General features: G+C 42.4%; 1 protein-coding gene and 1 pseudogene across 1 annotated transcript in view; both read left to right on the top strand.

Annotated features, from left to right (window-relative positions):
• The window catches only part of PELI2 (pellino E3 ubiquitin protein ligase family member 2), a 27427-nt gene extending 11033 nt beyond the window's left edge, over positions 1-16394 (top strand). Inside the window, exons 3-5 of the mRNA XM_023763422.1 lie at positions 2511-2708; positions 4741-4929; positions 11728-16394. Of these exons, the coding sequence (XP_023619190.1) occupies positions 2511-2708; positions 4741-4929; positions 11728-12294 (954 nt within the window). The 3' untranslated portion in view covers positions 12295-16394. The remainder of the gene's footprint in view (positions 1-2510; positions 2709-4740; positions 4930-11727) is intronic.
• Positions 16395-18967: 2573 nt separating this feature from the next.
• LOC102431187 lies at positions 18968-23591 on the top strand (annotated as a pseudogene).
• The last annotated feature ends 533 nt before the right edge of the window (positions 23592-24124 follow it).

Below are 24124 nucleotides of genomic sequence, written 5' to 3'. Positions count from 1 at the left end.
TTTTGGGCACCGGGCCTCTAGTATAATAATAAAAGCATAATATGCTAATTAGACCAGATGTACTTCTGGATGAAGTCCGGGCTGCAAGGGAAGCCCGGGTCCCAGGTGCCAGAAGGAAGGAAGCCGGTGCTGGCAGCTGTGGGGGAAGGAAGACCTACTCTTGCACCAATTTCGTGCATCAGGCCTCTAGTAAGATTATACTCGCGCTCTGCAGGTTAGTTTTAAGTGGAAGCGAATTGATAAACAAATCTTATATGACCAGTCAGATAAGTATCATGACTTGAAATAATTGATCCTAGCAGTATGTTCCAGCTGGAATAAAATGTCATGTATTACAGTCAATTTCAGTTAATTCATCAAGACATTAATTTAATACCTTGGGATGAGATCAGAATGGCCTTTCTTGAAGAGAATAATCGCTGTAGACAAGGAGCAGTTGTGTGACATTCTACTAGAGCGTGGTTTTAGCTTTGAACTTATAACAACTTAAAAAGGCATGGAGGTGACAAATAAGGTCAGAGACTGTGTTGTTATGAGAACTCTGGTTTTGTGTGGTGACCAGGCAATTTTAGAACTTTTCACATTTTCTAAGCTTCATTGGAATAGAGGTTCAGGATGGGTTTGTTTCTGAGTTTGGAGTAGCCTTTATTTTCTCCTTTATGCTTTCCAATATTTGTGAAATATTTTGCATAAGTATTTTTTACTTCTTTAATTGAATAAAAGTCTTTTAAAGTGAAATAAGTCAGACACAGAAAGACAAAAACTATATAATATCACTTTTATGTATAATCTTTAAAAAAATAAAAATCATAGAAACAGAGTCTAGAATGGTAGTTTCCAGGGGCTGAGGGTGGGGGAGGGGGTTTGGTAGAGATGTTGGTCAAACAGTATAAACTTCCAGATGTAAGATGAATAAGTTCTGGGGATTTAATATACCACATGGTGATTATAGTTAATAATGCTGATTATATACTTGAAAGTAGCTAATAATGCTGATTATATACTTGAAAGTAGCTAAGAAAATAGACTTAAAAGGGACTTTAAAAAAATTAGAGTGGTCTGAATCAGAACTTCTGAGTTATACACCCAGCTTTTAAATGAATCTAGCAGAGAGGAGAGTCTGCCACTTCAGAAAGATGAATTGTATGATGATATGATTTTGTAATACCTCTAATTTACATTTTATGTTGCATTTTTAAAGAAGTTACAGGTTTTCTAAACCTGAAATGCATACATTCAGGCAATATGTATCTAGTTAACTTGATGAATTTCTGTGAGCCCAGTGGTTTAGTTTATTCCAGGCACATTTCATTAGGACAAGAAATTAAGGTTTGTAAAAAAAAAATACAGGAGAAAAGAGATGTCTATTGTTGGTTGGTTTGCGATAGACTATGCATGAGAATATATATGTGAGACTTACAAAAGAAATTTAGTATTGTTCCAGGAAGCATGCAAAGCTAAATTATGCAATATATATTAATACCTTCCCTTTTATGCATTTGGATAAAAAGTGTATTACATTGCTTATATTTTAGGTAGAATTTTGAGATCCAGATAAAGATTCCTGGGAAATTGCCTTTTGCGGATCTTACATGTACACATCTGTGTTCCTCCCGTTGGCAGCTTCTGAATCAAAGTCACTATTGTTAGAACATTAATATGTTTAGCAATAAATTATTCACTTACATATAAGTGATTTTAAGTTAAGAAGTCTCTTTGGCATATATATCATCACCGTTTTCTAGTGGAGATCCATAGAAAATCATTACATAAACATTTTACTATTTTGTCTTGAGATTTCCTTATTTGTAAACAAATACTTCTGTTCACAGGACAGAAAAATTCCTGTCTTATTTGGATTTATTGAATATGAAAAGCTTTATTAGAACTGTAAGATCTGGCCAATGAAATATATGCTTTTTGGCAGCATTTAAACTTAACCAAGGAAAGAAAGCCAATATAATATTATTGGCAACTTTTTAGACTTTCCCAAGAGAATTTTTTTAAAATCCCGAATTGAAATATTAAGACCAGCTTTTTAAATCTTTCATTTGACTGCATCCAAACTTCGGCTGACTTGAATAGCCCTTTACATCCTCCTTACACTGAGGAATGGTAACAGGTTGTTGTGGGTTTTTTTAATATATTTTATTGATTTTTTTACAGAGAGGAAGGGAGAGGCTAGAGATAGAGAGTTAGAAACATCGATCAGCTGCCTTCTGCATACCCCCTACTGGGGATGTGCCCGCAACCAAGGTACATGCCCTTGACCGGAATCGAACCTGGGACCCTTCAGTCCACAGGCCGATGCTCTATCCACTGAGCCAAACCGGTTAGGGCGGTAACAGGTTTTTGATCTTAGGTCTGGGTTAGGGCTCTTCTTTTCCCTTAAATTCTGACCTTCAGAGCAGAGATAAGGAATGTTAAAGGGATCCTGAACTCTCACTCCATTTGAGCAAAATATGATGACATATTTTTCAAGTGAGTTATGAGTGCTTTTATTTACTCAGGTGGGCAGATCAACCGAGAGCCCCATCGACTTCGTCGTCACAGACACAGTTTCCGGCGGTCAGAACAGTGAAGAAGCCCAGATCACACAAAGCACCATATCCAGGTTTGCCTGCAGGATTGTCTGTGACAGGAATGAGCCTTATACAGCACGGATATTCGCAGCCGGATTCGACTCTTCCAAAAACATATTTCTTGGAGTAAGTACTATTAAGTACCTTGTTTCAAGAAAAGCACCCACTGTCTGGCCAGTGTTGCTCAGTGGTTGAGCATTGACCTGTGAACCAGGAGGTCATGGTTTGATTCCCAGTCAGGGCACATGCCCAGGTTGTGGGCTCAATCCCCAGTGTGGGGCTTGTAGGAGGCAGTGATCAATGATTCTCTGTCATCATTGATGTTTCTTCCCCTCTCTCTCTCTCTCTCTCTCTCTCTCTCTCTCTCTCTCTCTCTCTTTCCCTTCCTCTCTCTCTCTTTCTCTTTCTCTCTCTGTCTTTCCCTTTCTCTCTGAAATCAATAAAAATATAAAAAGAAAAAGAAAAGCACCCATTATTATCATATATGACAAGAAATTGTGACCTAAAAATGTATTTTATGTGATGCCTCTACTTAAATTTTGAGATTTTAATTTTCAGATGGCCAGTTTGAAAAGCTGTTATTAAAAATCTGAAAATAATCGCCATTACTTGTTTTATTTGCTATAATTACAATATGTATAGGAATTAATTTTTAAAGTATATCTCTTAACATTGTGCATAATGTATTTATGATAGTTTTAAGGGGGTTTATTTTATAGGGAAAATAAATGGTCAAATATAGATAATTAGAGTTCAAAGGAAAATGTCAATTATTCATTCTTTCAGAAATTGAGTGTTTGCTGTATATTGGGTTATAGATGTGATATCACAGAGAACAAAACATTAAAATTTCTGCCTTCATAGGGTTTCATGTAAATTAAATCCAAAAGTTTTAGTGAATATCCAGTTTTCAGAGAGGAAGGGAAAGGGAGAGAGAAAGATAGAAACATCAATGATGAGAGAGAATCATTCATTGGCTACCTCCTGCAGGCCCCATACTGGAGATTGAGCCTGCAACCCGGGCACCAGGCATATGGCCTGACCGGGAATCAAACCGTGACTTCCCGGTTCACAGGTCGATGCTCAACCACTGAGCTAAACCGGCCGGCCCATATAGTTCCTTCTTTGAATCAGGATATTTTTGTAGGGAAAATAAAAACACTCAAAATGGCCTAAACCATAATAAAATTGTATTATCCCACATTACAGGAAATGCCGAGCAAGGCCAACTGCAGGGTTGCTTGGTTCAGCGGTTCTGTGACATCCCAGGAACCAGTGTCTTTCTGTCTTGCCCTCTCCCTCTGGGCACATTAGCTTCTGGGCAAGGTCTTCCCATGGGTGAGAGATGCTTCTGCACTACCACACACCCCGGCGCACGGCAGCTTCTGGCCGAAGAAGAGGCGGCAGAGGCAGTTTATCCCTTGTCTCTTGTCTCTTTTACTAGAAATTTTTCCAGGCAGCCTCCCAGGAGACTCAGTCAGTTCCCATTGGCCAGATCCGCCACATGCCCACCCCTAAACCAGCCATTAGCAAGGGGCTGGAATCATCAGACCTGGCTTATTGTACTCAGGATTTTCCCCTAAGTCATGTGAGCAATATCCGCCTCAAGAGAGAGGAGCCAAATCCCTGCAGCACAGGTGTCCAGGTGTCTGTCCTGCCATTACAACAAGCTGCTGAGCCTTCCACCCACATCCTCTGCACTGATTCATATGAAAACATAGTGGCCGCAAATTGTTGGCTTCACATTTGTTGAAATTTTGTATGTTTAATAGAAATGTTTTCCCTTCCTCTGCGCATTTCCCCGATAACGAGTTCATACAACGCATCTTTAGATGATGAGATGAAAGCACTGCACAAATAAACAGAAGATTCTGGAATCACCTGGAGGGAGGAGGGTGGGTTGTGAAAAAGAATCTGTGAGGGAGAGGCCCAGGCTTCAGGTTGTTTGTTTTTAAGCTCCTGAGATAAATATAATGTGTCTCTGGAGAGAAATTATTCATCCATTTTACCACTTCTTCCATATTGTTGGGCTAACTGGATATTTTATCCTGATTCGCTTTAAATCGAAAATTCACCACTTCCATCCCCTCCGCACCTACCCAGTATTATAAAGAGATTCTGGAATCCCTTCATTTAGCATGCTTTCTCTATTCTCCAGGAAAAGGCAGCAAAATGGAAAAACCCCGATGGCCACATGGACGGGCTCACTACAAATGGGGTCCTGGTGATGCACCCCAGAGGGGGCTTCACTGAGGAGTCCCAGCCCGGGGTCTGGCGCGAGATCTCCGTCTGCGGAGATGTGTACACCTTGCGAGAAACCAGGTCAGCCCAGCAGAGGGGAAAGCTGGTGAGTAGACTTCACTATGAAAAAATGTAATCGGCTACAGAAACCTAACTCGAGGACTGTCGTTTTCCTCCCCGAAATTCAGCTTTGTACAGGTACACGTGCTGGATACCACTGGCCCACAAGGGTGAGAATTCTGCAGCCCCATCCAACCTTAAAAGCATAATCATTTATTATATCCTTCACCACAAAATTCCACTTAAATTCACTAAGAATAAACTTATTTTTAGTGTAAAACTTTACTAACTTGGAAAAAAAACTTAAACAGTCTAAGACTAATTAGTGAAAATTTTGATTTACAGAATTATTTACTAGACCTTCTGGAACTAAAAGATAATTAGCTTTTTTTGAGTTTGTAGTAAGAAGTTAATACATAATTCCCTATATAACTCACCAGAATCGTAGTTATAGCTTTTCATTTGAAATAAGTCATATGTGCATTGACTTGGCATGCTAATATTTTCCTAGAACTATTATTACTTACCCCAAATGCCCTAAAGCAGTTGGTTCTTTAACCCTTTCTTCTATGGAGAATGATTGTAATACCTTGAAGGAGAAGCTTTGGGTTTCTGATCTTGCCACAGCTATGAGGCACAGCGTATAAGGTTTTTTAAATTGAATTTATTCTGGTGACATTGGTTTCAAGTGTAAAACTCAATAAAACATCACACTGCATCGTGCGCTGATCACCCAAAGTCAAGTCTCTTTCTGTCCCCATTTATCCCCCCTTTGCCCATTTCCACCTCCCCCACCCACCTTCCCCTCTGGCTAGCCCCACACTGTTGTCCATGTCTATGTGTCATATATATACATATATATATATGTTTTGTTTAATCCCTTCACCTGTTATCACCCATCGCCCCAAACCCTCTTTTCTCTGACAGATGTCAGTCTGTTCTGTGTATCTATGCTTCTGTTTCTATTTTGTTTAAGTATTTTGTTGATTAGAGTCCACATATGAGATCATATGGCATGTGTCTCTCTCTGAATGCCTTGCTTCACTTAGCATAATAATTTCCAGGTCCATCCATGCTGTTGCAAAAGGTAAGAATTTCTTCTTCTTCTTCTTCTTTTTTTTTTTTTAATAGCCTGGTAGTATTCCATTGTGTAAATGTATCACAGCTTTCTTATCCAATCATCTAAAGGTTCTCAATAAATTTTTCACTTCAGTACTTTCAATTAATTGTTAGTTAGAAGCTAGAACAAGAGAGAATAAATGCTTTCTTCAAAATTCCCATAGAAAAAACATAGGAAAATAGAGGAATGATCCAGCATTTTTCAGAGAGAAAGATGATAACCAAATATTTTTAAACTGGAAAACGAAGATTTGGGGGGGGGGGGTACTAACCTGGCTTTTCTCTCCTTGCTATTTATTATCAGGGAATTTTTTTAAGTTTCTATTTTTATACCATCACTCAGCTACAGGTACAACTGCTTTGACGGTAAAGCCCAGTCTTGGAGCATCATGGCTGAGTAAATATGAGAAGTGTTTTTTAAGAGAGGCCAAGCAAATTCAATAAACTTTGTCTAAACGCTTTTAAAGAGATTACAAATAGGGAAGAAAATGTGACAGCAGTTTTTCCAAATAACTTTTTGTCTCTGATCACCAGATAGTGTTACACAACACTGACCTATGTTGGCCATCCTGGTTATTACTCATTCTAACAGCAACAGTGAGAAGTCAATAAAAGATTGCTGGGTGCAGGCACTGCATTAACATTTCAGAGACATCATTAGCTCCTAATTTAATCTTCACAGCAGCCTTGTCAGGGAAGTGGAATTGTCCCCCTTTTATGGGTGAGGAAGGTGTGGAGTCGAGAGGTCACTGTATTTTTCCATGTATAAGATGCTTTTTCTAAAATTGTTAGACTGAAAATCGAGGGGCGTCTTATATACAGAAGTCAGACAAGGAGGGAGCCTTGCAGGTGCCTAGCTGCCTATACCTTGTCAAACAGGCTTCCTCCAATCATGAGCCTTATTGTTAGTGATGTCAGCTGATGCTGTAATTGGAGGTGGAGGTGGAGAGTGTGCAGATGCAACAGAGACTGGAGCATTCTGAGCCCATAAAGATGTCAAAAAAGAAAAAGATAAATACCTGTAAGTGATTGTCTTACTTTGCAAAATTCAAACTGAATGTAACCAGCTATGCAAAAGAACATGGAAATAGAGCTGCAGAGAGACAATTTGGACCTCCTCCCACTGAGTGTGTGATCAGACAGTGGAGAAAACAGGAAGAACAACTCCTTAAATGCCAAAAAAGAAGAGGGCCTTAAGAGGAAAACCAGCAAAATGTTTAAAATATTGATTTCTTAATTTGGGGTTGGAAAAGTGGGGGGCGTCTTATGCACGGAAAAATACAGTAAATATTGCCCAATGTCACAGAGTTAGAAGGTGGCAATAGATTGGATTGAAACTTGGGTCCCCCTGATTGAGAGTCTGGACTCCTGGCCATCACTCGGTACCGTCTTGTGAGGAGTCACATCTGGCTCTCATCTGAGATGGTCACACCAGAGCATTTGCCTCCTGGGCAAACGTAAAGCATTCGTAGCAATCCACAACAATCCACAAAAGGGCTTGTTTGTCCAAGAGGGCACACCCGGGATGCATGTCTTGCCCACTCTGGGAATTGTGCAGTGACCCAGCTTACATGCTGTAGTGTGCCAGAGACAACTCCAAAGTATGTTAATATAGACTAATGTTAGTTTTCCCTGGAAGTGACCCTGAGACCTACGTACAGCTGTGCTGTACTGTCTGGTAGTATATCACTGACCCAGCCAACAGTAAAGGTTTCCAGTTTCTGTCAGTCTGGTCTTGGACTTTTGGGTGACACTGTGGGGATGAAGGGACATCCTCCTGCAATCCCCACTTGAGAACTTGGAGAGCAATTTGTGTCTGTCCGAGAAGAAAGCCTACTGATCCTTTGCACTTCCATTCCAATGTGTGACACTCTGGTCCTATGCGTGTTACCAGTAGCAGTTGATAGAAATTGTGTGTCTTGAAATAGCATTTGTAATTTAATATGGAAATATTGAACTAAGGTGGTCAGCTAAAAGTCCAGAATATTTGTTATGACAACAGTCTTTGCCTCCTGGTAGAGAGTTTTGTATTAACATCATACTCAGTGTTTAATGTGAATCAATATTCTAGCGTGTTTTTAACAAGTCACCACAGTTGCTCATTATTACAGCACATGATGAGCCCTTGGTACTTTAATTAAGTGTGGGGGAAATATTTTTTCAGGAGCTTAAACCCCTGAGTAAATAAATAGGCGAATGAACTGTGAATTCTGTCTTACTCATTTACCTAGTTAATGATAACATGGTAACATTTATAATACCGCTCTAGTAGACTCAAGTATTGATTACACTATATTGGCTTTCTGTAAAATTAGGTAAATTCACTTAAGTTGATTTGCTTACCTAATTCTAGGTGAAATTATAAAAATAACCATATTGTTGCCCAGCCACAGTGGCTGAGTCAGTGAGCTTTATCCTGTGCACTGAAAGGTTGCAGGTTCAATTCCCAGTCAGGGCACATATCTGGGTTGTGCGTTCAACCCCTGGTGAGGGCATGTATGGAAGGCAGCTGATCCATGTTTCTCTCTTACATGTATATCTCTCTCTCTCTTTCCCTTCCTCTGTCTAAGCACGTCCTCCGTCCTCGTGGATGCAAGGATTAAAAATAAAAAATAACCATAGTGTTACTACGCATAGGCTGTACCAAGTGCTCTGTGTTAATTCTCTCTCAGACATCACTCAGAGCAGCCCTAGGAGGTCAGTATTGTTACTATTTACAGACGAGGAAACCAGGCTTTAAAAGGTTGTCACTTGCTACAGGTGGAGGATAGGGCTTTCAATTCTGTTTTCTAAGTTTAGCCATCTGATATTTCAGGGCCTGTAGGTTTTAACTATCTCTCACTTCCACAACCCTGTCTATTCCTTGTGCCTTCTCCTTGTCCCCCTTTTGTAGAATCCTATATAATAAAAAGCTAATATGCAAATTGTCCCCTCCGGAGTTCGACCAACTAGGAGTTTGACTGCTTACTATGACGTGCGCTGACCACCAGGGGGCAGCACGGAACGAAGGAAGGCCCCACCGGCAACTGGGGGAAGGAAGGCCCCAATCAGCCCTGATCGCTGGCCAGGCTTAGGGACCCTACCCGTGCACAAATTTCGTGCACTGGGTCTCTAGTTTAAAAAATAAAATCCAAACCCTTGCCTCTGCACAGTGGTATCTTCCCCATTCTGCCCCCCACACTGTATTCTAGAGAAAAGCTACACATTTTGTTCATAGATAGAGGTAGCACATAAGAGTACAGATAGGAAGAAAACAGGCCACTGTGTGGGCAGCCACTATGGTTCCGAAGGCAGGCCACAGGCTGCATTCTGAATCAGCGACCTCCCAGCGAGACCTGAATGATGAGTGGGAGTTCCCCAAGTGAGGGATAGACATGGGGTTGGGTGTGATGGAGAGTGCTACTCAGAGAGCTCTTGTGCGCATGCCTGTGGGCAATCCAGCTCAATGCATCCATAGACTTGAACTGTGTGCACTCATCACAGGCAGCCCTGTTTCACTGCAAGCTGCAGCAGCTGAAGTCGAGTGGCCATATTGTGAAGGTTAGAAGTTTGGGCTTCATCCTGATGGCAGTGGAGAGCCTTTAAGCCAGAGAATGACAAAATTTCTGATCTTTCCCATCCTCTCTTCTCCTTACATGGTTCGTTTCCTGCACCTCAGCCTTAGTGGGGGGTACCCTGGCTCTGTCCTTGGCCTCCTGCCCTCCCAGGGACCCCGGTGGGTAGTCTCGTCCACTCCAGGGCTTCACCTAGATGATGATAAATCCCAGATGTGCTTCTCTGAGCCACACCGGCCTTCTATGCATTACATTATAGACACTTTGCACAACCCAAAACTACACACCCAAAACTGACCTTACTATCTTTCCCCCAAAATCTGCCATTTCTTCTAGATCAGTGGTTCTCAACCTTCCTAATGCCGCGACCCTTTAATACAGTTCCTCATGTTGTGGTGACCCCCAACCATAAAATTATTTTCATTGCTACTTCATAACTGTAATTTTGCTACTGTTATGAATCATAATGTAAATATCTGATATGCAGGATGTATTTTCATTGTTATAAATTGAACATAAAGCATAGTGATTAATCACAAAAACAATATGTAATTATATATGTGTTTTCCGATGGTCTTAGGCGACCCCTGTGAAAGGATCGTTCACCCCCAAAGGGGTCGCAACCCACAGGTTGAGAACCGCTGCTCTAGATCATCTGTCCCTGGAAAGCCCCGTTCTCTATAGACGGTGAAGCCTTTCTTCCTGAATCGGAGCTGAGGGCTGTGAGTCCAGTTCCTCCACATTTAACATCTGTGCCACCGAAACTCTCTTTCCTGAGCTGCACCCACCCTCTTTGCCTGGAGAGAGAGCTCCCACTGTTTCCACTTCCAGTTGCACCCATCAGTCCAGCCTCCACTTCTGGAAGGGACCTTTTGGAAAGGCAAATCGTTGTTTTATAACTTCCTAAAACTGCCCAGGGACACCCTTTGGGCACTGAGGCCAACCGACCTCTCCACCCTGGAACTCCTGTCCTGCCCCCCAACGCCCTGTGCCCCATCCAGCCATGTTCAACTGCCTGTTGAACCTTGTTGAACCCCTTGTTCCCGCAATGCACATGGTGTTTGGCCTTCTCCTGCCTCCTCCTGGTGTGTCTCCTCTCCCACCTGCTGACTCCTAACTACATCTTTTTCAAATCTCTGTTCAAGGAAAACCCTTTAAAAACCATTTCTGACTTTGCCATCATCAGAGTAACGGGAGCAAACATTTACACAGTGCTCACTGCATGCCAGACATTGTTCCAAGCACTTTACTTGCAATGACTTTTAACCCTCACAATCCCCTCATCTGCATTCTACAGAAGAGGAAACTGACACACTGGGACTCAAGGTCACAGAACTAGAGAGTGACAGCCTAGATTCAGAGCCCCGCAGAGTCCCCGTTGGGACTGCTGTGATGTGGCCTCACATAGCACTTGCAACACCTTACTGACCTTTAGCTGGAGCCTGTGTGGCTCCCACTACTAAGGAACAAGGCTCTTCCGGGTGGGGGTGAGGTTGTATTGGTCTTGCACCCCGGGCCTTAGAGCACATGCCCCGGCTGAGGCAGCCGTCAGATTCCTGCTGACCAACTGTGCTTGTCAGCTGTTCATCAGTCTTGTGAGCACCTCGGTGCTTAGCCCAGCCCCCAGCCATCCTCCCAGAGTGAAGGCTCCCACTGACCGCTTATGCTCTGGGCCTCAGGAGAGCAGGGTAAAAGGTGGGTTGTTGGAAGCCAGGAGTCACCGGAGCCGCGTGGACACCGCAGTCATGATGGCAGGCCCCCTCGGGATCTCTGATTGGCTGAGGCAAAATGCGTGTGGTCATCCCTGGATGGACCGGGTGGACATCTCCGGCCCCTGATGAGATCAGAGGGTAACTGTGCTGTTGACTTACGGAGGAAAAGTAAAAATCTAAGGAGATTTGTGCTCACTGAAATTACCGCCACATTAACGGGACACCTCCAGCTACGCAGGTTGTGGCTAGGGCTTTGCGATCGGCATGTGTAGTGTGTCTAGCATTCAAGAGAGGAAACTGAGGCTCAGGGAGAGTAAGTTACTCCCCAGTCCTGTCTTTAGCGCGATAAACTGACTCCCCGTGCTGACTTCAAAGATGGCGTGTGTATTTTGAAACGAGAGAATGTCAGCGATTTGCCGGATTGTCTTTTTTAAAGGCCTGTCTGTCCACTTGCTCTAGGTGGAAAGTGAGACCAACGTGCTGCAGGACGGCTCCCTCATCGACCTGTGCGGGGCCACCCTGCTCTGGCGGACCGCCGACGGCCTCTTCCACGCGCCCACCCAGAAGCACATCGAGGCCCTGCGGCAGGAGATCAACGCGGCGCGGCCGCAGTGCCCCGTGGGGCTCAACACCCTGGCCTTCCCCAGCATCAGCAGGAAGGAGGTGGTGGAGGAGAAGCAGCCCTGGGCCTACCTCAGCTGCGGCCACGTGCACGGCTACCACAACTGGGGCCACCGCAGCGACACGGAAGCCAACGAGCGGGAGTGCCCCATGTGCAGGACTGTGGGCCCCTACGTGCCTCTGTGGCTCGGCTGTGAGGCCGGGTTTTACGTGGACGCGGGACCGCCGACGCACGCCTTCACCCCGTGCGGACACGTGTGCTCGGAGAAGTCTGCCAAGTACTGGGCTCAGATCCCGCTGCCGCACGGCACCCACGCGTTCCACGCCGCCTGCCCCTTCTGCGCCACGCAGCTGGCCGGGGAGCAGAACTGCATCAAATTAATTTTCCAGGGTCCAGTCGACTGATGCCCTTGGCAGCCATCTACGACTTTATTAACAAGTTACTGTGAAGATTTTTGCCACTAACTCTCGATTTTACCTTTTTATAGTGTTTGTTAAGGGAGGGGCCCGAGGCTGGGAGGAGGGGGAGGGAGTTGGAGGCCAGTGGTGTGTGGCTTGCTCCAAAAGGCGGCATCGTCCTTGAAATCGGCCTGGTGAACCACATGATCTCTGTAATGATTGAACCGAAGCGCCATGCATTTATTTCAACCTTGGGTTTTTAAGCAAGTCTTTTTTTCCCTTTGTAGCCTTGGATAAAACTTTAAATCATATTTTAAAAATGAAAAAATTTATTCAAAAGTTGTTGGCTCATAATATGCCGCGGTCCGTGCTGCAGGGTGTAGGTGTCCTGGAAGACGTACGATGTCTGGAAATACTTGATACAACAGGCTAGACTCGGACCAGATCAGGAGATCTTAGGCACAGGTGGTGGTTTTGAAATCTGGGGCTTTTTTCTGATTTTTCTTACTTTTGGGGGAGAGAATGTTCATATGTTGTCCTGTTTTCTTTTTAACGTTGGTGGAATTTAATTATTTTATACACACATTCACCAAATACCTTGGCATTTCAAACAACGAACTTTCCGTAACTTTTTACTTTGCCTTTTGTTATTTCTAATATAGTTTGCCCCCGATACTCATCGTGCATGGCCAGAACTGTTCAGTTTATTAAAATGTAGCAACTTTTAAAAATCCATTCACTGAGGGTGATTATTGCAGCAGTAAACATGGCCTAGGTACTATAATACCAAGTTTATTTGCTTACCGAATTGTTTTAAGATTTAAGAGCGATTAAAAGTGAGATTTTACTTTTTAAAACCACTCGTTGAGGTTTCATAAGTTTTTTTTTTTCTTCCCAAAGAAAGCCAAAATTCTGTGAGCCTAAGAGCAACACGTCACAATGACAAGGGCATTTTTATCTACTCCCTCTCCGCCATCTGTCACCTTCCCTCGCAGCTTACAGAGCCCTGGAAGTTTTGAAAATGTTTGCAAATCAAGCTACATTTAAATGTGATCATTAGATATACACAACACCAAGTGGTACATCTGCAGAGATAATTTGAAATTCCTGATTTCAAGAGAGCAAATGAGTGTTTACTGAGGAATAATTAAATCAAAATTTCAGATGAGCCCCTCCAACCCTCTCTGTTTTTTCCCTCTCACTTGGAATAACAATCCGTGAGTGCCCGTTCTGTGTGGTACCAGGAGCATCACTGCTCCCAGAATGGAAATCCTACAGGACAGAGCTGGCTGAGATGGTGGGTCCCTGCCACATGGAACAAGTATTTATTTAAGCTAATATCCTCTTAAATTGACCACTGCACATCCGTACTACATTTTTTAACCTTTGTAAAGATAGATCTAATTTATATGGTTCTAATATACTATATCTGTACTTGAATTGGTTTTTTCTTGTTTTGCCTACTGGCAAATATTTTGCCTATTTTCAATTGTTCTGACCCATTTTTGAATGTCCTTTTCCTTAAAGTGGTAAGCTATATTACTCCTGATTGCTGCTGCTTAATTTGACTTAATATATAAGAAGTTCAGCCTCTGTTATAAAATAGCTTTACTTTCCCATGGAGACTATTGTGTAGGATGAGATGTGGTTTTTTGGGGGTAGGTTTTAAGTGATGTGAGAATCCAACCACAGTCCTCTTACTGATCGCTTCCCCTGTTCTATGCAGCGTACTCTACCTGCAGACAGAAAAGAAAGCAATGGAGTTGCCTAACTAATACATCAAATGCCTCTTAATTTAGCCAGAGTCTCCAGTGATCAGCTTTCACTGATAGAGTATGTCCTTTCCATCTGTGATTCTTTGGGCTTCACAAAATGGTAAAGGAGGCACGCACTCCTTTTTCTTACTATAGAGCTAGAAGGTGGTTTGAGGACTTTTGATACCCTAAAAGTATCTTGTAAGGTAAATGGTCTAGCATCCAGAAAGGCTGGATTTTACCTCTCAAAAAAAACTTTTTTCCAGAAAGTTGTGCTCTGATACAATTTTCCATTTTCAAGAACTATATAGGAGTCTGGTAGTTCTGCATATAACATGTGCCTCAAAACAAAATTATCTTCCAACCTGAAAAGTTTCTGACTTTTAGCAAACTCAGATAGCTAAATGGAAGTTGAAATTTGGGGAATAAATTTCAAACTCTTGGAAGGCGCTAGCTACATCTTGTCCTTGCAGCTCCACGTGAGGTCCCTCCCACCTGCCTAAGACACCACAGTGCGGGGGCAAGTCTTCGAAAAGGAAACCATGTTCATCTTGGCCACGTTTAGTCAGATCCTCTTAGGATCTTGGCTAATGAGATTTGTTTCTCAGAGTTGAGAGTGTCAGTTTGTAGGAATAAAGAACTCTAATCACCCAAGTAGAGTAATCTAGTTCAGAAAAGGCCACCTCTCAGAGGTCACATCTGTTTTTATGTTTTGCTTGCCACCACATTGAAGGGTGAGTCTCACTCCCCTATGTGCATTCATAGGAAGTTACTGACCAATTATCCCCATCTCGGCCTGACCGAAATGCCTCCTGTGAATAGGTTTCCAGAAGTTTGGCCCCAGTGATGTATTCCCATTGGTATTTTTTTTTTCAGTTGTTTACTACCAAAAAAAAAAAAATTCAGAGTGAATGGGGTTACAACACAATATTTTTCTAGTCCAGAATTTTTTTATTAATAATCGGTGCTGCCGGGTCATGCATGCTGCAACTCTTAACATTTTCCTTATTTGGTTATGCTTTTTGCAAAAAGGGCTACAGTTCACACTGCAGAGTATTAAGCTTTCTGGGTTTTTCCCACTGTGGCCCCAAAGAGTTAAAATCTTTTAATATAAATAGAGCATATTTATCATTCTTCGATAGTTAATTATAGAGTTTGGTACCTTTGTGCCTCAGGGAAGCCACGTGATATAACTGGTTATAGAATTTCAGGGTTAGGGTTTAGAGAAAGGAGAAAGCCATTGGAAAAACGATGGGCTCCATTAAGGAGACTAATGAATCTGGATGCAGAAATATGCCGGGAACTGGCATACACATGATTGTAGTAGAATTTATTTCCAGTATCATTACGGAAATAGTTTTTAAGTTATTCCATATACTGTATCAGGAGAGTTGAGGAGAGTGCTTCATAAAGCTTCAACGCTTTATTTTTGCTTACATAGAAAAACTCCAACTCCTGTGATGTGGGAGCTCAGTATTGTTGTTTGGGCACTTTTGAGAGTGTAATGGAAACGTTTCCCCTGTCTTGATTTAAGTGTGACACAGGTCACAGAATTGTCACCTGCCGTTCTATGATTTTGATCGACTTCTTTTGTTTTTAAAAGCCATTCTGTGCTCTGAACTTGCATGAAAAGGTTATGATCACACCATTGTTAATGCTGGCTAACACCGAGCTATATTCGAGTGATCCTGCCTTGTGACAGTGGAATTTCTGATAGACAAACCACGGAACTTTGATTTTAAGCCGGGTCCAGCTCCGTTCCCTTGCCGGTCAACCTTATATCCCCACAGTCCAGCCTCCATGGGCTGAAGGTATGAAGGTCCGTCATTGGTACTGGAAATGGAGCCACCCTGTGATCGCTTCTTTATGACCCAGTCAAAGGCCAATAAGAAAACTTTAGGGTCTTTTGAAAAGAGTGTAAGAATGATTGAAGCAGTACAACAAGACTTCTCAGTATTTCTTTTTTATAAAACTTACATCCTCTCAAGTAAATTTTAGCCCTCATGAACAATCCCTAGAGGAAGATAGGGAAAAGCAAATATTTTTCCAGTTCTATTTAACTTTCTAAACAAAATAAACTCAATGAAAGGGAAGCTGGGGTTTTTGTTTTGTTTTGTTTTTTAGTGGAGATGACAGATTGCTTCCCTGTATTAAATAGTCTAGTTAAGGGGTGGTCATATTTACCATGTATAGTGTTATGAGCAGTTAAATTTTATGGCTATATTTGTAAAACTGTTCTTTTATATTTCATGTCAAATTGAAAAATTTATTTCTTCACTATTGTACCTGTGGAAATACAAGCCATTTTACAGGAAAAACCTTCAAAAACTATTAAACGGATCTCAGTATGTTTCTGAGTGGTTGTCTTCAGACTCTGTGGCCATCCTGGGTTCATCAGGACATTCACTAGGAAACTAATACAAAAGCAGACTTGATTCTTGTATTTAAGCTTATTATTGTTTTATATTCCACACAGTGCGGATATATTAAAATCTGGATACTGAAAACCCCCTTAATTTTCTTATGGAAAAAAAACTTCATTGGTGCTTATATTACTATTTCTTGTGACATTACATCTCTGTCAAATAACTCTAACTTCTAGGAGATCTTAACCTGGCTTGTAGGATTAATGGATTTTCTTTCTGACCATTAAAGTTATATTGCTACTTTTGTGAAAATCTTCATTCACATTTAACGACATAAGGATTATGTGTAAGCCTTCAGGCCTTAAACTGATGTCTTCCATAAGAAAATATATGTATTTATGGTAATTTTTTCCATCACGTTGATATTTAAAGAATCTTAGTATTATTGAGACAGATTTTTCACTTCCACCAAAAGAAAATGCACATTTATGTGGGCCATTGTTTCATGTCATGCCATGAATTGTAAGATGTGTTATTATGGATGAAGATAGTTATAATTGTAAGAAGATGCATCCCATTCACAAGGGTACAGTATTCATGGGGAAAGAGCAGTGTTCTACAAATGGAGTTGGGACAACTAAATATCCACATGCAAAAGCATGAAGTTGGACAACCTACCTTACACAGTATACAAAAATTACACTGGATCAAAGGGCAAACACTGCATAATTCTTAGAAGAAAACAGAGTAAATCTTTGTGGCCTTGGGTTAGTCGATTTCTTAAATACAACACCAAAACCTACAACCAACAAAAGAAAAAGATAAATTTGAATTCATCAAATTTGAAGTGTTTTGTGCATCAAAGGACACAAAGTAAAAAGACATCCACAAAATGGGAGAAGATATTTGTAAATCATATGCCTGATAAGGGAGTTGTATCCAAAGTATGTGAAGAATTCATAACTCATCAATGAAAAGCCCAGTTTAAAAATGATGAAAACATTTGGATATTTTTCCAAAGAAAATATGCAAATGACTAATAAGCACATAAAAAGATTCAATATCGTTAGCCATTAGGGAACTACAAACCATGAGTTATCACTTTATAGCCACTATGATGGCTAAAATAAAAAAGTAACAAGTATTGGCAGTTTGTCGAAAGATTAGAACCTTACACTGTTGGTGGGATTATAAAACTGCACAATTGCCTTGGAACATGCAGGTTGGCAGTTCCGCAAAAGGTAAAATATACAGCTACCATGTGACAGCATTTTCACTCCAAGGTATATACCCAAAAGAATTAAAATTATGTTGACACAAAATTTATCCATGAATGTTCATAACAGTATAGTTACCAAAAAGTAGAAATGACCCAAAAGTCCGTCAACTAATGAATGGATAGATAAAATGTCATGTATCTATACAATAGAATATTGTGTGGCTATGAAAATTAATGAACTGATACATAGTATTACAACATTCATGAACTTGGAAACATGCTAAGTGAAAGAAGCCAGACACAAAAGGTCCTATTCAGTATGTCAGAAATAAGCATCTTACAACACCTGATTAAACATCCTGGGTACGGTTAAGACACTCCCATAACCACCAGCAAGAGCAATGAGGACTAGTAAGCAAAGAAAAAATATACTCTCACAATTGAAGTGCAAGTGAAAAGATGGGAAGAAGAAAACCTTTGAAAACAATATGTTGACAATATATTATTCATTTTCTTTATCTATTTGTGTTTAGAAAATAAATTACCTAAGTCTCAGCAGATACATATTGGAACTGTGGAATTTCTGTAGGAATAAATGTCCGTGTGCTCTCAGGTGCTTGCCAGAGTTTTAACAAAATTATGGACAGCATTAAGAGTAGCAAAAATCATCTTCAATATAACCTTTAACCATTCATCAGGTAGTTTAATGTCATCAAAATAAGTTTGAACAAACTTGGACCAGTCCTCTTTTTTTGCATTTTCTCCTTTTTATTTCAATAACCTTTTAAGTGATTTCTCTTATTTTTACTGCCTAATTGGAAAACACCAAGCCCCTGGGTCGAAGAAAAGCCAACTTATAACAGCTTTGGGGAGTAGAGAGTGAAGAGGGCAGACTGGTGAGGAAAAGGGCAGACCTGTAAGTAACTGCAGTGCTCACTCCCAGAGGTGCAGCATCCACAGCGACCTTTCCAGGGACAAGATGGACAGCACAGCCCCGCAGTAAAATCTGCCCGGAGAGTCTGTACTGAAAGGAGGGGAAGTGATTCATAGGCCGAGAAAGACCTGGACAAAAGCAGCCACTTCTGGAGGAATCATTTGTGCTAAAGCAATGGACACTTCCCAGAGAGCCATTGCAGGAGGCAGATGTTTAGATCATACACATCTGCTTTGTGTTTCTATCAGGCCTTCCGCCTGAGAGCTGCAGGACGTAACACGAACATGAACTAATAAATTAAGCCTCGTGGCACTTCTGCGTGATCGATAGACGTAACAGCCATTTCGTAGTGCAGGAAGGGCAGCCTCTGCTCACAGGTGCTCAAGTCATTTACCCAAAGGAAACCATGGCAGACTCTTCCAAAATGGAGTGCCGGTTCTCCCCACGCTCGATCAATGTGCTTTCCCACTTGGCAGGTCAGCAGTTTCAACAGCATGTTTTCTTCGGTGGGACACTTGGCGACGACGAAGGGGGTGCAATGTATACACTGGTTTCCGTGATTCGTTCCAAGAGATCCATCTTCAACGTAACTGGGAGTTGGTTTGAAAATAATAAGCCTTGGATCAAAGCCTTAACTCCATTCTCTCTGGTTTGCCCAGGAATTAATCTGTTTGCTAATGCTGGTCTGACCGTGGCCTTTAGCGCTGCAGTTACGTGCTCATGTTGCTTAATCCGATTATGCAAAGAACTTAAAATATTACACGAGTATCAAACAGGTCTGTGTAGGCATTAGTGTAATTATTTGTTTTGTTATTTTAAGTCCTGAAAAGCTCATGAAATTGCCTTTGAAAATAGGGTGTGACATCTTGACAACAGGCAATGCCTAGCCCTTGAAGGAATCTAACTGGCTTGGTCACACTTCACTGTGTAGGCGCCTACATCCTACTCCTCTCCATGATCACAACCTGTTCTAAGTGGTGGCGTCTCTGTCTTCTTTCTCTTCCATAACCCACATAATTTCAGTAGAATAAGTCATAAGGAAACAGAGCAAGGAAGTCAGAAAACCCCGGAGCTTCTAGTCCCTTTTAGAAAGAAAACGGCCACCTCCCTTTCACAAAGGTAGGATGATTCTACCTCGATACATGTTTTCAAACTTCTCAGAGAGCAGCCAGCTTACCTCGAAGTCACTGGTGCTCTTAATTCCCATGTGCTCTCTCTCTTCTACAGCAAGAAAGAGGAGCTTCTTTTTTCATAAAGCAGGGAGGGCATCATTTACTTGCCACTGGTTGCCATTCAGTCTCCAGACCCTGTCCTGTGCCCGCTTTGCATCCTCAACCCGCTCGCACCCTGTTGTCTCCCAGGCCCTCCCAACACCCCAAATGCTGGCACTGACTGAGCAGTGGTGGGGTGACCTGGCCTTGAGGTGGCAGAGCCGGGAGGGACCGCACCTCCTGGTTTCCGCCGTGGGCGGGGAGCCCTGGGACCTGCGTGGATGGGATGTAAGCCCCAGCGCCTGGGACTGGTCTTCTGTAGAAATTCTGTCACACGTGCCCCAGTCATCTCCACAAGGAGCGGGTGCTTATCCACATGGGGGGACTGCACGTGTTCGGAGGAGGGGGTCAGTGAATGGCCATAACTTAGGAGAAGAAAAAAAAACCCCTAAGTGATTCTGATACTGTATCTGGGAGGCCGGTTAAAATCCTCCCCCTCATAGACTATGTAGCTTTTGAAAAGCATATTTTGTCCTAGAGTTTCTGACTGGTGTGGGTGGAACACCAGGGTGGCGAGTGGGGGCAGGGGGAGAGTGTGTGTGTGTGTGAAGGACAAGTCAGCAGAAAAAGCACGAGGTCAAGCAGCCACCTAAGCCTGCACTTCCGGCCTCCACCATTTCCTCAGAACTCTCTTGTGTGTCGAGGTTGATAAACTTAAAGGAAGAACTAAAGATCTTGTGAGAGAAGAGAAACCACCCCGAAGTGCTCTGCTGTGGGAATGAGATCATTTCTCAGCGTGGGGCTCTGTGGTTTGACCTTGGGAGCCTGGGTCCTAGGCCATCCAAGGCTCGTTTGTCTCACTTGAAGAATAAGCCTGGAGTTGGCTGAAGGACCGTTCCTGCTGCTCACACCCTCATTATTAAGGTTTTTAGGGGCGGAAACAGCCTTTTCCTTGGGAGTTTGTATTGCAACCTTTGAAGCAACCATAACAAAAACCCAGAGTGCATGAAATCATTCCTTCTGAGCTTCCAGAGAATTCGTGTTTTGTGACAGAAAAGGAAATACTTTCCTACTCATTGGAGCCCCTGCTAGACTAAAAGTTGGCAGGGTTGAATGGTTTTGTGACAACAGGAAAATTTATGGCTACAAATTTAATTAGGATCCTCACTTGGAACTGTCCACAAAATGAAAAGGCAAACAAGGGGATGGGAGGAAATATTTGCAAATCATATGTGATCAGGGGTTAATATTCAAAGAACTCGCATAATTCAATAGCCATAAAACAAACAATCCAATTAAAAAGGGGGCAGAGGAACTGAACCAGCCGTGGGCAAACTACGGCCCGCGGGCCGGATCCGGCCCATTTGAAATGAATAAAACTAAAAAAAAAAAGACCGTACCCTTTTATGTAATGATGTTTACTTTGAATTTATATTAGTTCACACAAACACTCCATCCATGCTTTTGTTCCGGCCCTCCGGTCCAGTTTAAGAACCCATTGTGGCCCTCGAGTCAAAAAGTTTGCCCACCCCTGGAATAGACCCTTTTTCCAAAGAAGACATACAAATGGCCTATATATATACATATATATATGTATATATATTACTATATATATGTATATATGCATAGTTCCTATATATCATACATATAACTTTTTAAAAAATCTTGATAAGTATATTCTAATTGAGTTAAAATATGTGTCACATGAAGTTTGCCATTGTAGTCATGTTTAAGTGTACAATTCAATGTCATTAAGTACATTCACATGTTGTGTAACCATCAAGCTAATTTCAGCTAAGTTTTTCCTCTGGTGAATGTGGTCAGAAGGAACTGGAGGTAATTCTGTGGAATCCAGGATGGAAAGTGATCCGTTGGGTGGCAGCATGTCACTGGGTGGCAGCTGTTCCCAGTACTATGGAAACAAGCAAGCCGTTGGTGTCTCAGACCTGTGAGATTAGAAGGTCACACCCTGTCCTTCCCCAAGGCTGTGTATGGTACCCAAAAAGTGCTGTTCTGACTGTGTCAACTACACGTGATGCCTCCATCTTCCCAAATGTTCACTGTGATAGCTCCCGGGTAAAAATGGACAGCAACACCGGGCCTGTTGTGCATGTTGGACCCACGATGGCCAGAGGCTGGAGGTGGCAGTAGGCAGCAGCCTGTATTCTTATGTTAGGAGCTGTGCTTAGAAGACTCTTCATAGGTGCTCCTCCTGCCCAGTGTTTGATGTGGACAGGGATGTGCGCTCCATCGGAGCCACTGTGGACTCACAGGTCGTCAATGTCACCGAACTTCCAATAGACAAGATTTGTGGCTTAAGTGCATCTGAAACATTTGACGTTCCACCCAGTAGTGAATTCACTTGTCTGTCTACCTCACCAGTTACTGATGAGATGCCCTCTGTGGATAAAGGGACAGCCTCTTATGGAACAAATTCCGACACATCAGTTTCTCCCTTTTCTTCCTGTTCAGAGCCTCTGGATCTAACTCATATACATGTCAGTAGATCTAAGTCTGAGGGTAATGCCCTTATTTGTCTAAGAAAAAAGGACTACTTGACAGGAACTGACCTGGGTTCTTCACATTTGGTCCTTGTGACCTTTGAGAAAGAGGTGACCTGGACCAAAAGAGTCACCATTCCAGGCATCTGGCTCCTGCTCTCATAGCATTTAATCTTAAAGCAAAGGTTGTGGCAGTGACTTCCAATACTTATAATTTTTATCTATTCTATCAATCCAATATTTATGCCAAACATCCAGCAAATCCAATTCGAGAGTAGTGAGAGACCAAAAGGTATATATTTCTTGACGGATAAATTATTATTAATTTTGATAGGAAAACAAAAATCCACTGATTCAACACTTCTTCCTTCTTCAAAGCCTGATGAGTGTGTCATCCGCTTGATCTTTAGAGAAGTAATGTTGAAAGAGGAATTTCCGGTAACAGTGAGTGAAAACCAGAGTGGCTACTCTACTTTCAGTGTTCTGTTAAATAAAGCAGAGAGGAAAAAGCTAATTGAAAGTCTCTCCCCAGATATTTGTCATCAAAACAGAAGGCTCTTGTTAACAGCCAATAGCAGTGGTCAAGGTAGAAGGCCTGGAAGGCCCTTTAATAAAGAAATCAAAAGCCCTCCATCCAGTGTCTGTGATGACCCCACCGCCCTGGAAACTCCAGATGCCTGGCCTGTTAACCGGTCAGCAGCACACCAGACTACACCAGCTCCCCGTCTCTGTCTTCCATACCTTTCACTTGATAGCTCCCAAGTAAAAACAGACAGCAACACCCAGGGCCTATTCATTGTGCATGTTGGACCCATGTACAATGGTAAAAGGAAACTTATCCGCTCTCTAAAGAACTGGGAATTGTATCTGGGAAACTGATTGAAGTACAGCGATGTCTTTCTGAACTCACAGACTCACTATGTAATGGAAAGAAATCCTCTCCAGTGGCTCCACGCTCTCAGGATCTGCCTCACGTCTACCTCTCTTACCAGAAACGCTACGTAACATCTGTTGTTGGAAAAAAGAGAGACGTGCTTCTCTGCTGTGGCAAACTAAGGCTCAGTACAGGTCAGCAGACTTTCAGCCTCACTCTTACTGAAATGCTGTGTGACTCCCGCTGGATCCTTCTCTCTGCTGATAGGGAAGGCTTCATCCCATTCACTTCGCAGCCACACAGGAAAGAGTCATAAGAGATGCGGCAGCTCCAGGTCAAATAGCTTCAGAGACTCTCTCTCTTTCTCTCAACATCTTTAGAGACTTAACAGCCCAAAGTTTAGATGCCACCAGCTATTTTAACCATCGAGGCAATAGGACCTGAGACTTGTTTGTAGAGCAAGCATGTCAAACTCAAAGGCTAACATGGGCCAAATAAACATGTGGCCCATGGCCCGCGCGTTTGACATGCTCATTGTAGAGTATTTGCTGTGTAGTTTTTCAGATGAGACCATTACAGATAAGATCTGGTTTCCACTGTGGACTCTCCCCACTGCACGGTGGCACGGAGGTGAAGCCCTTTCTGTGGTTGGCTCAGCCACTTTCCCCGCCTTCCCCCAGGCTGAGGCTTACCCTCAGAGCTCAGAGCACAGTCTCAGAAATTGCTTACATAGTCATGAGGTGTGGTTTTGTCTGAGGGTGGGATTCCCAGAACAAGGGAATATAATGGTGCCCTATGGATTGTGCTATATGGTTTCTCTGAGGCTTTCTGTCCCTAGCCCAGAGCTGTAGTAAAGCTGTCTCAGAAGCACTTAAAAGGTACCTCAGCACTGTCACAGATCCTTCTCTTGGCTTAAAGATGAAGGTAAGGAGTGCATACCTTCCAGCATATTCTTTTTAGCCCAAACCAGCAGAAAT

This window comes from Myotis lucifugus, unplaced genomic scaffold (genome assembly GCF_000147115.1).
Source record: "Myotis lucifugus unplaced genomic scaffold, Myoluc2.0 scaffold_284, whole genome shotgun sequence".
NCBI lineage: Eukaryota > Metazoa > Chordata > Mammalia > Chiroptera > Vespertilionidae > Myotis > Myotis lucifugus.
The sequence above is the reverse complement of the archived record's forward strand: the minus strand, read 5'-3'. Positions and strand labels throughout refer to the sequence as shown.